This window comes from Salvelinus sp. IW2-2015, linkage group LG14 (assembly GCF_002910315.2).
Source record: "Salvelinus sp. IW2-2015 linkage group LG14, ASM291031v2, whole genome shotgun sequence".
Taxonomy (NCBI): domain Eukaryota; kingdom Metazoa; phylum Chordata; class Actinopteri; order Salmoniformes; family Salmonidae; genus Salvelinus; species Salvelinus sp. IW2-2015.
Window position 1 is genome coordinate 32,696,405 of NC_036854.1, and position 18,048 is coordinate 32,714,452.

Genomic DNA, 18,048 nt, shown 5'->3' on the forward strand with positions numbered 1-18,048 from the left:
ATCATGGCTAGCGGGAAGGTTGCTGACTTTTTCCATGGCTAAACCAACTAGGCTCGTAATTTAATTATTGTAATCGTATTTATAGATGGCATACAAGTTTGTTATTAAGGCACATGAAAGTTTCCAAGTTCTAGAAGGCATTTCTGCAAAAAAAAGCATTATGATGAAAAAAATAAGTTTACGTTCAGATGGCGCAAGTAGTGACATGCACATACACCTAGTTTCCTCAAACGAGTCACATATGGAGATTATTTATTGCCTAAAATAAGGGCAAAATTACATGTAAAAAAAAAWATATATGTTTCCTGATCTCTCTTATATCTTCAGACACTTCAGAACAAACTTCCTTTATATTTTGGGGGGGACTATCTGTTGTTCCATGTAGTGAATCTGGTATTCAGTGCATTTCTATTGGCTAATAGCAGTAATGCCAAATACAGTGTTTCACCCAATCATTTCTTATATGTACTTTTTGAATACCTTAAGGGGTGTTATAAAAATTCAAAATCAAATAGCTAAATCATTTTTGATATGACCATCTTAAAACAAATCCATACGTTAGCTTAGAATCCCCCCTCCCCCAGTTTAGAACCTAGAGGGTTCATACCTAACCTTAAGAATTTGGAGTTAATGCCTAAACTTAACCCTAACCTTACAAATTTGGAACTACTGTCTAAACTTAAACTTAAACCCTTTGAAATTTGACATTTGGAACAACTTTGAAATTTGAGGTGTGAGGAACATGGATGAATATCTTATTTTGACATGAGACTGTGAGAGCTTGTAGAGTATTTACAGCCACATCCATATATGATTTGGTTTTACCTTCCAACATAAATTGACACATTTACATGCATTTCACTACATTTCGCTACACCCACAAMAACATCTGCTAAATATGTGTGTGACCAATAACATTTGATTTGAATTGATTATGAGGTAAAAATATAGAATTTTACAGTGCTCAGCAGTTATCAAACTACAGTATATACACCACCGTTCAAAAGTTTGGGGTCACTTAGAAAGGCATTTCCAGCTACAATATTCATTTACAACATTAACAATGTCTACACTGTATTTCTGATCATTTTGATGTTATTTTAATGGACAAAAAATCTGCTTTTCTTTAAAAAACAAGGAAAATTCTAAGTGACCCCAAACTTTTGAACAGTAGTGTGTATGTAGGCCACATTATAGCTTAAACTCCATGAGAGTATGATTGAGAGCAGGTCGCCAACCCGGAGGCACGACGCATCCCCTCACTTTGTTTGCTGCCTTGTGCCTCACAGAACGCACAGTGCACTCAGAAATTAGAACAACTCTGAATCTGTACTTCATTGTTGAACAAATATATTTTATTAACACATATTTGTGTTCAGACCACATAATAGGACAACAATATGTGATTATACAGCTCTACAAATCACATTGTTTGTCCACATAATTGAAATAACATTTTCATTTGCATGAGACAAAATCCACTCAATCAGTAGTTATTGTTCTAGTATCCTATGGTGCCTCTGGTGCCAATGACATCTACAGTGCCACCAACTAGTCTGGGGCAGCAATCTAAGGTTGCAGTGACCATATTCACACAACTTCCAAGGACATACACTGAGTGTACTAAACAGTTTCCAGTGTGTATCAAGAATGGTCCACCACCCAAAGGACATCCAGCCAACAAGACACAACTGTGAGAAGCATTGGCGTCAACATGGGCCAGCATCACCGTGGAACGCTTTCAACACCTTGTAGTCCATGCCCCAATGAATTMAGGTTGTTCTGAGGGCAAAAGGGCGTGCAACTCAATATTAGGAAGGTGCTCCTAATGTTTTGTACACTCAGTGTATGCATAAGGTTACTCATAACATTCCATGGCCCAAGTGGCCCAGTGGTCTAAGGCACTGCATCTCAGTGCAAGAGGTGTCACTATAGACCCTGGTTTGATTCCAGGCTGTATCACAACTGGCAGTGACTGAYAATCCCATAGGGCGGTGCACAATTGGCCCAGCATTGTCTGGGTTTGGCTGGGATAGGCCGTCATTGTAAATAAGAATTTGTTCTTAACTGACTTGCCTGGTTAAGTAAATAAAATGTCCATTGGTTCAGGTAATATAGCCCTGGTGTGATATGGTGCCATCTAGGGGTGTAGCATGTCTGACTTTGGTTTTACAAATTTGCAACTAATCATTCTCAAATTTATTGGAGTCTAATTCATTGAGTACATATATCAAATTTGGAGTCAATCTAACTTATGGTTCATGAGAAGAAGATAAAAAATGTTTTAGCATTAGCATATGTGCTAACGTGCATCTACACTGTTGCCATATTTGAACGTAGCAACAATTTTTCTCCAAACTATTAAAGACTAACGTAATGAATCTAAATACCAAATCTGGAGTGAATATGATGTATGGTTCATGAGGAGAAGATGATTGCAGATGATTTTGAGCATTACCATTACATATGTAAATTAGTTATTAATAGTTACTTTTTTTATATGTATATCAATGCCAACTCAGTGTAGTTCATCTTAGGGAGGTCCATACTAGCAATGATACGTTTCAAGTTGATAGGACACTGTGGTGTGGATTTACAGTGGTTTAAATGGACATGTAAAATCAGATTTTTTACTTGTCAATAACTCGGCCATCTTCTTTTTACTAATCCCTTAGCTTCTCAAACTAAGAGAAGACATGCCATGGTCCTACATTCCAAATTTGGTGAAATTTGGTCCTATGGTTCATGAGAAAAACATTTTTAAAGTATCTTTTGCATATTTTAGTACATTAGCATACCAGCATCTATTGGTATAGTGTGGCCATCTTTGAATGCATCAATATTATTTTCGCAAACTCTGTAGGGACTATTTTGATGAGTTCAAAGACCACATTTGGAGTGAGAAGAAGATTTTTTATGATTATTTAAAGCATTAGCATTACATTGTCAAAAGTGAATTGTTAACAGTTTCCTTATTTTTTAAGATAGCAATGCCAAACTTAATATGGTTCACTGTGAGGATGTCTTTGAGGACCCTAAAAATGTAAAACTTTTCATTTGGAGTGGATTTACAAAGGATTTAAATTGACATGTAAAATCAAATTTCCTGATTTACCAATAACTGAACCAACTCTTAAACAATCTTTTAACCAAACGAATTTGGTGTTATTTGGATTATGGTTCACGAGTGTAGGTTTTTCAAAGGTTTTCCAAAATTTCCAAGATGGAGGAAAATCTATCCTGATGGACCTAATGGGTCCTTGATACAAATTTGTTCAGCATGAGGAAAGACTCCTACATACAAAGTTTCAAGTCTCTACGCCAAATGGGGCGACGGATATGAGGGTTTAAGTGAGAATGCTTATAACAGCGCCACCTTTAGTTACTCATGACTTCTAGTTTATGTGTGCCAAATTAGAAAAAAGTGACTAATCTATTCTTGGTATTTGACCATGTCAAGGAAAACCAATAAGAACAATTCAGAATAACGATAAGTTTCACCGCTGTGAACCCCTAGTTATACAACATGACCATAGTCTCAACCCCAATCAATGCAATAATCATTCTAAATATTAGGAAAATGTGAAAGTTCCAAGGGTGGAAGTCCCCCCCCACAATACACAATACCTCATAATGACGAAGTGAAAACAGGTTTTTAGAAATGTTTGCAAATGTATTAAAAATAAAAACAGAAATACCTTATTTACATAAGTATTCAAACCCTTTACTATCAGGTGCATCCTGTTTCCATTGATCCCCCTTGAGGTGTTTCTACAACTTGATTGGAGTCCACCTGTGGTAAATTCAATTGATTGGACATGATTTGGAAAGTCACACACCTGTCTATATAAGGTCCCACAGTTGCCAGTGCATGTCAGAGCAAAAACCAAGCAATGAGGTCGAAGGAATTGTCCGTAGAGCTCTGAGACAGGATTGTGTTGAGGCACAGATCTGGGGAAGGGTACCAAAACATTTCTGCAGCATTGAATGTCCTCAAGAAAACAGTGGCCTCCATCATTCTTGAATGGAAGAAGTTTGGAACCACCAAAACTCTTCCTAGAGCTGGCCGCCCAGCCAAACTGAGTAATTGGGGGAGAAGGGCATTGGTCAGGGAGGTGACCAAGAACCTAATGGTCACTATAACAGAGCTCCAGAGTTCCTCTGTGGAGATGGGAGAGCCTTCCAGAAGGACAACCATCACTGCAGTACTCCACKAATCAGGCCTTTATMGTAGAGTGGCCAGACGGAAGCCACTCCTCAGTAAAAGGCACATGACAGCCCGCTTGGAGTTTGTCAAGAGGTCTGAATACTTTCGAATGCACTGTATTCACAAATTGTGGAGTTGATAAACATCAACAAATATGGAACTGGCAGCTGTCGGTGTAGCTAGCTAGCATGCTAATCTTATCTAGCTAGCTAGCTATCTATCTTGCTAGCCTTATCTAGCTAGCTAGCTAATGTTAGTTGTTGTTGCTCAGTTCTTTTTAACTACACCATATTCAAAAGATTAGCTAGCTGGCTCTGTGGCTGGTTCTGGAGCTGGATTTGTCATAAACCAGCAGCATACTGCCCTGCATCCCACTGCTGGCTTGGATGTTAAATGGGTGTCCTGACTCTCTGTGGTCATTAAAAATCTCAAGGCAATAATTGCAAGGGTAGGAGTGTTGCGCCAGTGTCCTGGCTAAATTCCCAACCTGGCTCATTTCCATCATAACCACCTAATCACCCCCGTCATTCCTAATTAGCATATACAGTATCACTCCTCTCCACAATGCTAGCTGATGTGTGGTGAGTGTTCTGGCATGCATCACCCAGGTGGGTGCCACACATTGGTGATGGATGAGGTGAGTTCCCCCCTTACTATGTAATGTGCTTTGAATACCTCAGTTAGTAGAAAGGCGCTATATAAATCCAATCCATTATTGTTATTATAAAGATTGATTTAGAGAAAACTTAGCCACAGATGGAAACCACTGGCCTTTCTTTGACTTCGCCACCTACTCTTGTTATTTCCAATGTTTGGGCATATTCCATAAATTGTATCTGCAAATCTGCCATAGAAATAGTTAGAAAGAATTAGATGAAGCTCTGGTAATATGGATAACTATTGAAAAATAGCTCATATGCGTTTTTCTACATTTTAATGGACACGGTGCACCCTTTGGTAGGCATAGGCTGCTGGCAGGCTTTGGCTGCAGTACAGCAAAGCCAAGTCTGCCTGTGCCCATGGTTCTCACAGGGGAATTGAAATTATAGGCTACAATCACTTTGCTCATCATCATGCATGCTGCAAATGACATGTAGCTAGCTATAAGTTCCTTGAATCTTCTTTTGTGTGCCTTTTCATTATCTGGAAAGACACGTGTGGTTTATATTCTTGTATTTTTTTTAAACCTTTATTTAACTAGGAAAGTCAGGTAAGAACAAATTCATATTTACAATGACGGCCTACCCCGGCCAACAACGACGTTGGGCCAATTGTGTGCCACCCTATAGGACTCGCGATCACGGCCTGTTGTGATACAGCCCTGGTTCGAACACGGGTCTGTAGTGACGCCTCTAGCACTGCGATGCAATGCCTTAAACCGCTACGCCACTCAGGATACCCAAAGAGTTAACTTTACACCAATCAAAGCAGAGAAGCTTGAGGGGAAGCAAAGCTTTCGTGGTCAAAACCATTCATCATATCACGCAATTATGCTATTTATAAAATGGAAATATATATATATATATATATATATATAGAAGAATATATAGAATAATAGTGAAGACATCAAACAATGAAATAACACATATGGAATCATGTAGTAACCAAAAAAGTGTTAAACAAATCAAAATAGATTTTAGATATTAGATTCTTCAAAGTAGCCACCCTTTGCCTTGATGACAGCTTTGCACACTCTTGTCATTCTCTCAACCAGCTTCATGAGGTAGTCACCTGGAATGCTTTTCCAACAGTCTTGAAGGAGTTCCCACATATGCTGAGCACTTGTTGGCTGCTTTTCCTTCACTCTGCGGTCCAACTCATCCCAAACCATCTCAATTGGGTTGAGTTTGGGTGAATGTGGAGGCCAGGTCATCTGATGCAGCACTCCATCACTCTCCTTCTTGGTCAAATAGCCCTTACACAGCCTTGAGGTGTGTTTTGGGTCAGTGTCCTGTTGAAAAACAAATGATAGTCCCACTAAGCGCAAACAAGATGGGATGGCATATCACTGCAGAATGCTGTGGTAGCCATGCTGGTTACGTGTGCCTTGAATTTTAAATAAATCACAGACAGTGTCACCAGCAAAGCACCCCCACACCATCACACCTCCTCCTCCATGCTTCACGTTGTGAACCACACATGTGGAGATCATCCGTTCCACTACTCTACATCTCACAAAGACACTGCAGTTGGAACCACAAATCTCAAATTTGGACTCATCAGACCAAAGGACAGATTTCCATCGGTCTAATGACTATTGCTTGTGTTTCTTGGCCGAAGCAAGTCTCTTCTTATTATTGGTGTCCTTTAGTAGTGGTTTCTTTGCAGAAATTCGACCATGAAGGCCTGATTCATGCAGTCTCCTCTGAACAGTTGATGTTGAGATGTGTCTGTAACTTGAACTCTGTGGAGCATTTATTTGGGCTGCAAACCTTTGACTGGTACTGTATATTTTATACAGAGTAGCTCCAAAATAGGTGAACATTTACAAATTATCCAATGAATTATGATACTTTTCTGGAAAAAAATAGTGGAGGTGCAGAAACATAAATTTGCACACCCTACTTTCATTTGCTCTATGGCTCAAGTGGACAAAAGGCTCACCTCAGTCGCAATCAGGAATAACTTTGCAGCTGTTTCTGATTAGTAAACAATGTGATACTGGTGGGTGGTAACATTCAAATAAAACCCGGCCCTGAAACGAAATATAGGCTGAAAATAATGTGTACATCATATCATAGTAAAATACTATGTGAATTTTACTATGTGAATTTGCACGAAGTGGGCAGTTGTCACTTCAAACTCAAATATATCATACTTTGACTAAGACGATGACTTATTGACCTAAATCCTTGTGCAACATCATAGGTAAATTCTGGCCATCGTCTTTCAGCTCGAAAAAGTAGATTTCTACTGGTGTGGACGTTTAAAACAGAAAATAACAACATGAAGTCTCCCCTCAGAACTTTTCACTTTCATCCAAAACTAAACATAGTAAAGATATTCACATTAAGTCATAATTAATAAATTTGATCATTAACAGATAATTAACACATACCTATGTGTCGGCTTGGTGGTTAATAAAGACAATTTATATTAATGTAAATAAATAATCGTTGATTTATTTATAAAGCCATCCACCAATGTCACATGCCATGATTTAATCAACACTTTAGAGCATTGGTTAAAGTATTCCAAGACCATATACTGTTTAGGCCTATCTTCAATTAAAACGTTTTGAGTTGATTGAAACGCATGGGCTGTCTTTAGATCAGTAGTCTAATTGAACTTTCATTACTTTTCATTTAATCATATTACTTAGATTACGTTGAACCATATTAGGCCCAAATGCATGTATTTATTCTGGGTCCGTGATACCTGCCGTTATTGACCAATCCGACACGTCTCAATTTATGCCACAGAGCTTTTGTCCTTCACTGATTATGGGATAATAGTTACAATTTACGATACATCATCATTAAAATATAACAACATCTTTGAAAACTAAACGAGCAAATGAAAGAATCTTATATTTAGCACAGTAGGACCCCTTGTACGTTTCCACTAGTTTTTTTTTCTACACTCGTTTGCTTGTAGACCTATTTAATATATATTTCACATGTTGTCGAGTTAATACTCTCTGGACCCGCAGTGTGTAGGATATTTTTATTCTGATTAATGTGAGTGAGGTTAGTTTGGGTTGTCAGAACTATTCGATGACCCCTTACTATTTTTTAGCTGATGAATTGAAAGCGAAATAAACCATCCATTAAACGACGAGATGATTATTAGTCATCGACTTGAGAAAAACATTCGTATAATATTTTGTTTAAAAGAATATAAAATATTTTGCTTCTTGGTTTGATAAAGGCAATATGGACAAACAACATCTCTCTCTCTGTTCCAGACATGTTCAGGGTTCCAAAGTCCTATGTTTGTTTCTTGATTTAAGAGTATAAAAGTTAGAGTAAAAGTTATAATTTTTTTTAAAAAGACATAGAAAACCTTCATACAACTTGTTGATCTCTACTTTCACATTAGAAGCTGTTCTCCCGAGTCCTAGCCTCTCCCAATCATGACTAGGCGACTGAAAAATACTAAATTAACGGTTTGGAAAGGTCTATTATATTCAATGACTTTAGTTTGTGTATGGTCAGTGTGGCTAAACTGACAACGGCATCCTATAAAAGAATGAGCTGTGGTTTTGATAAATTCAGATTTAGACAAAACACATTTCATCAGTGATATCCAACGTTAAATTACGATGACTTGAGGCACCAATTGAAATGAATTAACTTTTTAAACGAGAACTTCTACTAAAAAACAGCTTTCAATTTTGATATTAACACTATATGCCTACCTTGTTTTATCAAACCAATCGATATTCTTCTGTTGGTTTGTCCAGAAATAGGAGCCGTTAGAATAGGCTATAAAGGCCTCTTCTGTTTGGGGAATCACCTGGAAACTTTATCATGCAATATTTTACCAAACATCTAACAGCAAAAAGTAATATATGAAGTAAACGGATGTGAATGAATTGTTTTGACTTTACCGCTGTTTGGATGTGGAGAGCATAGTCTATTGATTAGGCTGTAGGCCCACACCCAACGCATTTTTTTTTCTTTCTTTGAAAGTTATTATTATGTAATCTTGGCTATATAGGCTATGCTATTCTGACTGGTGCTGATAATTGTAAATCGGTCAGTGGTATAATGGAGATTTATGCAGATTCGATTATTGACCTTCTGCTCGAGGCGTGACTGGGAGAGGGGCCAAATTTAGATTAATAATTATGCTCGCGGTTGATTAATGGTCAGCCGGAATCCCGAGGACAAAAGTGGGCAAGTTAGAGAGGATATAAGGCGCTGGGACGGAGCCAGAGACAAGTAAAAAAAAATGTAAAAAGCTAAATAAGAAGTCCAGTGTCAAAAACGGGTTTTGCTGAGATTTGTGCCTATAGCCCCGGAGACAAAAAAAGACAAGGGTTAACAACTCAGGTTGTTACTGAGTAAAACAAAAATAAAACTAGTTCTCATGAAGACATAAATACTTCAGTTATAGCCTATTTCCCTGAAAAGAACAACAATACAATTTGCAATACTAAATGTTTATCCTATATTTGGATATTGGCAAATAAAAAATTAATGTAAAAAAAAAGTTGGGGGGCCTTTGCACTGTCTGGGATGACACCTGAGAGCCAGCCAGATGAGAGGTCATGAACTTTGACCTTGATCAGCTCCATGTTGTCTTTCTAAACCCTAGACACACTGCTCTGGTATAGGTGTCTGTCTGATGTCAGTCCAGTCCTGGACAACCCATTCTCCCCGTCTGCATCAGAAACAAGGTTTTTCAGAGAGAATTTAAAATAACTATATTGTCTTTGGGGTGGTTTTCTGAATATTGTTTTACCACCAGACTACCTTCAATCAATGCAACTCACTCCTTAAAATATCTATTCAGATAGCCTAATTAGTCTAAACATGYTGGGCCTTCCTCTGGGTTAAAAAACTGATTTTCAATGAAGGGAAACAAAATCCCTGTAAGGATCCAATAGAGTTTGGGGAATCCCTGCCCTGTCTTCAAAAGCATGCTACACTTAAGGTCCAGACCAAAGTTAGAGTATGCCTACTTTATTATTCTACCCTCAAAGCTTTTCTGAATTAAATAATGTGACTCCTATCAGGACACCATCTAAGACCTTTGGAAATGACAGGATCATGAACCGTTTCTACCCTCAAGTCATAAGACTGCTAAATAGTTCGTCTGGGTAGCTATTGGTTAACTATTTAACTATCTGCATTGACCCTTTTTGCACTAACTTTTTTGACTCATCACATACATGCTGTTACTGTTTATTAGCTATTCAGTTGCCTAGTCACTTTATCGCTACCTATATGTCACAGGAGGTTGGTCACTCCGTTCCAGACATTATTATGAGCCGTCCTCCCCTCAGCAGCCTCCACTGCTATGTGTACATATCTACCTCAATTACCTCGTATCCCTACACATTGACTCGGTACTGGTACCCCGTGTATATAGACAGGTTATCGTTACTCATTGTGTATTTATTCCTCGTGCTATTTTTTTCTATTATTTATATATTTTTCTCTCTACATTGTTGGGAAGGGCCGTAAGTAAGCATTTCACTGTTAGTCTACACCTGTTGTTTACGAAGCATGTGACAAATAACATTTGATTTGATGATGCAACAAAATATGCAGTGGCTCCATCCTGCAGCCTCACATGCCCAATCCTGCAAATTATTTAGACCTACTTGAGAATAAACTATGCCTATATACATTTATTTTTTTTTGTTCTCAATGAAAGATACTCTAGCCTAAATTAAACAAACAGACGTGATACATTGTGGAGCTGTAGATTTTTTTCACTCCACCACGAGCGGTGAATGAACGCTGTGTGAGCTTTGCCCTCTCCTCTGCATGCAGTGTCAGCTGATTACGTCACGTGATCCGGTTTCGTGGGTTGTTTCTGTTTCAAAATGGAGTTGTCTGAGTCGGTGCGGAAAGGGCTGCAGTCTCTAGCAGACCCGACGCTTTTTGACCTGAAGACCTTCTCCGTGTTGATAGAATTAGCCTTTCGCAGCTTGCTAACCGCCCATGCCGACCGTAGTGTTCTCGGTAAGCCCGCTCTCTCTCTCTCCACCGTCGCCTTTTATTTCTGCTTCTTTCACAGCTTCCGGTTTCTACCCAGTTTGACTTGAACGCTCGTTTTGAAAAATGTGGAATGCACGATAGATTTTTTTAACACCCGTGGATCTGAAATGAATCAAATGTAACAGTGTTTGCATCTTCTATGTTTCAAGTGGAAGTTATAGGAAATATGACTATTGATCAGGCTACAACAACGTGTACCCAGGCGAACAGTGAGTTTGCTCACCAAGTAGTAGCAATTTTGGGGCGGCAGGTAGCCTAAGTTAGTGGTTAGAACTTTGGGCCAGTAACCGAAAGGTTGCTGGATCAAATCCCCGAACTAACAAGGTAAAGATCTGTCGTTCTGCCCCTGAACTGTTCCCCGGTAGGCCGTCATTGTAAATATGAATTTGTTCTTAACTGACTTAACTAGTTAAATAAAAAATAACTGAGAATGCAGGCTAGGCTACAGTTTAAAAAATATAGGTTAGAAAATGTAGGAAGCAATCTAGGACTAAAAAGGTGCTCCCTAATGACTAAATGTGATTTTAATCATATATTTCTAGTCGTAGCCTAAATTGTTTAATTAATTGTGTGTGTGTGCGCACCTTGCTGTTTGTAATTTGCGTCCCTTTGTATGTATAAACGTTTAGGTGATTAGAACTGGATGATACACTTTAACTAAGCAATAAGGCACGAGGGGGTGTGGTATATGGCCAATATATCACGGCGAAGGGCTGTTCTTATGTAGGACGTAATGCGGAGTACCTGTATACAGCCCTTAGCCGTGGTATAATGACCATATACCACGAACCTCCAAGGTGCCTTATTGCTATTATAAACTGCTAACCTTATAAACTGCTCGTGCCTTATTGTTTAATTAGACCCACTATAAAAGCTTGCAGAGACATTCGGCTACAGTTAAAGGAAAAATCCTCTCAAAATATTTAGATTTTTTTTTTTTTCTTCATTTGTCCACTTGATAGGTATTAACAGTGGACATAAATAAATATATTTCGTTTTTGAGTGGATTTTTTCCTTTATGATATGTGTGATGAATAAATAACTGGTCAATGTTTTTTTTTCCTGATCATAGATCAACCTGAATTGAAACATATTGACCAGAAGTTGCTGAAACATTGTCACACAGCTGCCACCACCTACATACTAGAGGGGGTCAAACAAAATGTGGACAAATCCACTATACGGTAACGCTTGGTTCGTCCTGCTATATTATTGCTAATGGAGGTTGACCTCTCTGAAGTTATTAAATAATTAATCTTGTCCCCCAAAGACTAGGGTTGAGTTCAGAAAATAATACATTTACATTTTAGTKATTTAACAGACGCTCTTACCAGAGTGACTTACAGGTAGTGCATTCATCTTAAAGGGCAATTCTGCCACGTTTCAAGCCCCTATTTATTATCTCAGCACCATACCAGTGTCTACATATGTGAAAACAGCACGTTTCTATGATCTGRGGTTAAAAAGATAAGGGCCCTAAAAAATGGTTAAAGAGAAGAATGTTTCCATCTACACTTTTATGTGAGTAAAGTTATACTTTATACCCCAAAAGATCAGGACAGCTGTGATGGAAACTGGGAAGTTTTGGTACAATTTCATAAATGCAGACAGATAACTTGTTCCTTTGACATTGTGGGATATTTTTGTTAATTATGTGAGAAATGGAGATGGAAACGTTTTTATGCGTAAATATTGAAATCACAATCATATCTAAGTTAAGTGGTCCTCTCACTGTAACTCAGGAAAGCATGCAGTTTATTAGGCTACAGATGAAATATGTTATGGGAGACTTCACGGAGTGGTGAAAGTGCATGGTGATCTTGATCCTCCTTTCCAATAAATATCAATGGTCTTATTCTGGTGACAAGATGATGGATGCTTGACTGCTGTTTGACAAATAAACATTCTTGCTCTTATCCATAATAATCTCATCATGTAGACTAGCCTAACCACTCAGTATCTGCGAGCTGTTGGCTAGAGCGCAGGTGCCAAGACTATAGAGTAGGCACATTTGCTATTTAACGCAACCGTTTTTGTGGTGGGAAAATGTGCATATTTTCTTTATGCGGATTTTAAATTATTTGCATGACAATCTGTCGCCAATTGAAACCTAGCTTGTGTTATCACAAGGTATGATTAAAAGTGGGGGAAAAACTCCCTCTGATTAGAAACTCATTGCAGTTTTCTTGCTCCCAACATCACTGTAAATCTGTTTGACAATCACTGTTATAACTTTTGATCATTTCATCGAGTTGAACTTATTAACTTTTGTTTTCTACAAAATGTCTAAATATACAATTTTCTCATGTATATGTACACAGTGGTATTGTGCTGGCGATAATGAAAATTAGGTTGAAAAGCGGTGGAATTTAAGACAGCTAGTTGGGACAACTACATATCTGTCATAGTAAGTACATTTTTATTCAATTTAGTAGCTATCAGCAAAGTTAGTCCTAGTAGAAAAAGTAAAGTGTGAGTGTGGAGCACTCTGTTATCAAGAGCATTACACATCACCTGCTAAATAAAATCCGTAGGCCTACATGAGGCGAAAGTGACTTCATTATGATTAATGTATTGATAAATGATTGAGCTAATTTTGTCATTACAGCTTGTGCCTGGAGGATGTTAGGTTTGATGCAGAGAGAACAGATGTATTCTACATCACATACCAGGTGATGACTACCTTATTATGTTTATAACACCTTAATGACCTTATTGCAAAGAAATGCAAATCCATACCAGATCTCAACCCCAAACTGACTCTTTGTTCTCCAGAAATATAAAAGTGATGTGGAAATTCTATTGTCAAGGTAACTTTTTCTGATGTTTTAATTTCCAGTCGGCCTATTTGAAATGCCATAACAATTCATGACTATGGGGTTATTGTGGCTGAAGCGTTGACTGGACAAATATACTTGATTTTAAACTATTAGATTTAAATATAAAATACTACATTGTCTGTTTGTACAGAAAGGCTTCTGGGTCACCACAGTACAGAGATAGTAGTTTGTAAACTGTGAGAACATAGTCACATTCTAACACATGCCAACAATACAGACAAGACCTTATCGGAGCCCTACATTTTTGTTATGGGTTCTCTATATGGCTCATGGAACATCACTTTGACCATGTAGTTTACACTTCATTAACATCTGTAGATCTACAAATGTTATAAATCCACGCTATTGAACTTTTCCAGTAATATTATATATCTTCCCCGATACACACATCCATTCCCATTGAAACATCAAGTACAGCCTAAAAAAATAGTGAACAATAAAACAATATATGGGGTGTTCATTATATATAATTAAAGTTTGTTTGAAGTTGAGCAATAACAGTTTATGGTTTTTATTTCAAATGTATTTAACTGTTACATTTAAATGAACCACCGATTTTTGTTTGAAAGCTTTTTGTTTGAAAGCTTTTGGTGTGTCATCAGGAAATATAGATACTATATTTTCATAAACTCAGATGACTCAATTTAATAATCTTGCTTTGCATTATTTGCAGTTATTTGACACATTTAGCTCACTGAACAAAAATATAAACGCAACATGTAAAGTGTTGGTCCCATGTTTCKTGAGCTGAAATAAAAGATCCCAGACATTTTCCATATGCACAAAAAGCTTTTCTCTCAAATGTTGTGCATAAATTAGTTTACAATAAATGGCCACTCTAAAATATGCAGTTTTATCACACAACACAATGCCACAGATGTCTCAATTTTGAGGGAGTGTGCAAATGACATGCTGACTGCAGGAAGGGCCACCAGAGCTGTTGCCAGATTATTGAATGTTAATTTTTCTACCATAAGCCGCCTCCAACGTTTTTAGAGAATTTGGCAGTACATCCAACTGGCCTCACAATCGTGGACAACGTGTATGCTGTTGTGTGGGGAGAGCGGTTTGCTGATGTCAATGCTGTGAACAGAGTGCCCCATGGTTGGGTAATGGTATGGGCACTACTGACAACGAACACAACTATATTTTATCGATGGCAATTTTTTTMYGGGTATCTGTGACCAACAGATGCATGTCTGTATTCCCAGTCAGGTGAAATCATAGATTAGGGCCTAATGAATTTATTTCAATTTACTGATTCACTCATATGAACTGTAATTCAGTAAAATCTTAGATATTGTTGCATGTTGCTTTTATATTTTTGTTCTGTGTGTGTATTTATGTATATATTATTTAGCAGATGCTTTTATCCAAAGTCACTTAGTCATGTGTGCATAAATTTTACATATGGGTGGTCCCGGGAATCAAACCCACTACCCTGGCTTTACAAGCATCATGCTCAACCAGCTGAGCTACAAAAAGTTTATAGAAATGATCAATGTGCTGACAATATCTCTTCAATTGTTTTATGCTTCACTTTCATAGAGTACAGCACACTAGGGAATGGACCTAGCCTAAATCGGGTCACATTTATTTGTGACGTATTTTGACCATGTATGATCTCTTAACCGTTTTAAGATTAGTGAATTAACCTGCAAATGTGACATGACAATTTGTTTCACAACTTTGAATCGGTTTATTTTCCTTGGAGAAAGCGCAGTTCTTTTACGATGAGCGTTTGTTTGTAGCGCATTGATAGTTGCTTTTACATTGTAATTAATCACCACGATTGTCCCCTTTTGTCTTCCTCCTGACAACCAAACTTCAGAATGCTGAAAAGTGTTGCCCTGTTCCCCATAGGGCTCCAGCCGCGACAAGACGTTTTGCTGTTTGATTTTAACACACGTAATATGATCACTTAGCCTAATATGTGGAAGGACTCTGGGTTAAATAAACAAAGGTTTTTYATGCATACGGTTACCGTTGAACAGCCTATATAAATCGATATTCATGGGATCCTGTATGCATGCTTCTTGCCTTGTAAATATATTTGTTTAATATAGGCCTATTGTGTGCCTCTGTAGCACATTGGTAATTCTGTATTTTGGTTGTCCTTTTATTATAGGGAGATGCCCTCCTCATATCAACGACGTGTCATGGCGTCTGGAGTACCTTATCAAGGTATTGGTTGGTAATAATAAACTACAATAGAATCAGATAATGATGGTTTAGAGGTCTTATGGTTACTCCGTAGCCCTAACAGATTTWGTTTCCATGACAGAACGGGCATGTGCATAAGGTCAACGAGCCGTCCTATCTGATTTCATTAAACGTTGAGGTATGTCCCTTTCCAGAACCCAATGATCTAAAACTGTTTTGAGTCTGTTAAATGTGTCATCATTACAAACGTAAGCCTATACTTTTACAGAATACCAACAACGGAGGATCGTCGGAAGAAGTKAATTTTAGCTGCACTATGGAACAACTTCAGGTAGCTAATGTTTTGTTGCAGCCTATATAGAATGTGGGGTTCACCATTAGTTGAATAAGGTAATTTCAAAGAAAGTCTGTGAATGTTTTATATGCACTCTTGAACGTGGCAATTGATTTAAATAGATAGCCTACACTGTATTTTTCAAATCAGCATACTTTACAGATCTGTATATAATTATTGGCTAGCTGTTAGGTCCACGTGAATGAGTACAAATAAAGTCATGTTAGTTCTATTTGATGTTTGTTAAATGATTATTAAACMTTTTCTTGAATAGCATTTCTTTCAACAGTGTTCGGTGTTTAGATAGATGTACTTCTGCCACATTGAGCAGAGATTAAAACCTGAATTTGCAAATAGCTCCAGTGTATTTTAATCGATGTGTAGTAATCTCATTCAATAGTGTTCTGCAGACTTTGTTTCATTTTTTTTTACACACATTTGTTAATTTATTTTAAAAATTCATATTTAACAGAAACAATAGGGTATTACGTTTTTTTTTCAATATTCACTCGAATTGTGTATTTCCAAATCATCCATTACTTTCTGTGTGAATACTGATGCCAAGAAATAAGCATAACCGCTGAGTGACAGGGCAGGCAGTGATGTCTCGGGATCTAAGTGTAGCCTATGAACTTATCCTAAAAAAGTATCGATTTGTTACATGTTATTTTTATTTTTCKTCAATTGAGTTCGACCTAAACAAAATCCCGTATGTTTTGTAGGCCTATCTTCACTGCYACTTGAGGTTGTCTGCTTCAACGTGTCATCTCCGGCAGTAGCTATCGCTTCATGGCTAGTTTATGAGTATTGAAATAGGGGGCAGAAAAAAATATATTTAYAAATGTTTTTACCCTGTTGCAAAGACACAGTTCTGAGGGAGGAAGTTTGGTAATGTGTATGTTCGGGAACACTCTGTCTATCCTTCTTTTGGGTATGAGGTGAACCAGKACTGTTGCATTACATTTCAGTTGACCTGAACATCCTTAGAATTAATCAAAAATATATTCACAAATGAACGAATTGTACTCAGGCCTATTATGATGACTTTAAATGGAATTGACTCTCACGCTGGCAGGTTTCAGTGTAAAATATCCTGGTAATCTGATTGACAGGATTCAGACTGAGGCAAGGTTATAATTTACACTCAACAGTGCTCCAAACTCCTCCAGTACTTGAGGGAAACCATTAAATGGTGTGTGATTCAAACTCTCCGTCATTCTCTGTTTGGAAGAGTACCGACTGTGTATGTGACTTTGTTTTCAGGATTTGGTGGGAAAGATGAAAGACGCTACCAAGAGTCTTGAAAAGGCTATGCAGTTGTGACCTTAGCCTACTCGAACGGTGGAATCCGGTTTCTCACGTGATCTCCTCTGCTTCCTTCATCTCCTGAAAGCACTGAAGTTCAGCGATTTCAAGCGGCGTTGATATCCGCTTTGTATTTTATACTCATTTAATTCGTCATTAAATATATTTGTATCCGTTCAATGATGTAGGCCTATTTTTTTTTCAATAAAACAGTTCAATGCAGGCATAAAATAAGAGCCAAATTATATTAAAGCTATATAGCATACTTGTGTCTCCATAGTCCAATGCATAGTTCATATCAACTCTAGATGTGTAGTCTATGCAGTCTCCGACTGATAGGAGTTTTTGTCTTGTGGAAATAGATTTTCCACTGCAACATGACGGTGAAGGGGTGTGTTTGTGTCAAATAAATTATCCACATTGGAGAGAATATCGTGCTGAAGATGAGAATGTGTCATATCTAGTTTACAAACTGGTGGCAATGCATTGGTTAAATCATATTGCGGCTCACCAGAGGGAACGGAA

The 18,048-nt window shown here is 37.7% G+C and overlaps 1 protein-coding gene across 1 annotated transcript; it reads left to right on the top strand.

The window, feature by feature from the left end:
- The first annotated feature begins 10,683 nt into the window (after nt 1-10,683).
- Nucleotides 10,684-17,703, top strand: commd3 (COMM domain containing 3). The gene is made up of 9 exons (XM_070446647.1): nt 10,684-10,845; nt 11,954-12,065; nt 13,490-13,553; nt 13,657-13,691; nt 14,447-14,451; nt 15,850-15,905; nt 16,006-16,062; nt 16,153-16,215; nt 17,482-17,703. The coding sequence occupies exons 1-9, from the start codon at nt 10,707-10,709 to the stop codon at nt 17,539-17,541; spliced, it is 591 nt and encodes a 196-aa protein (XP_070302748.1). The 5' UTR covers nt 10,684-10,706; the 3' UTR covers nt 17,542-17,703.
- The last annotated feature ends 345 nt before the right edge of the window (nt 17,704-18,048 follow it).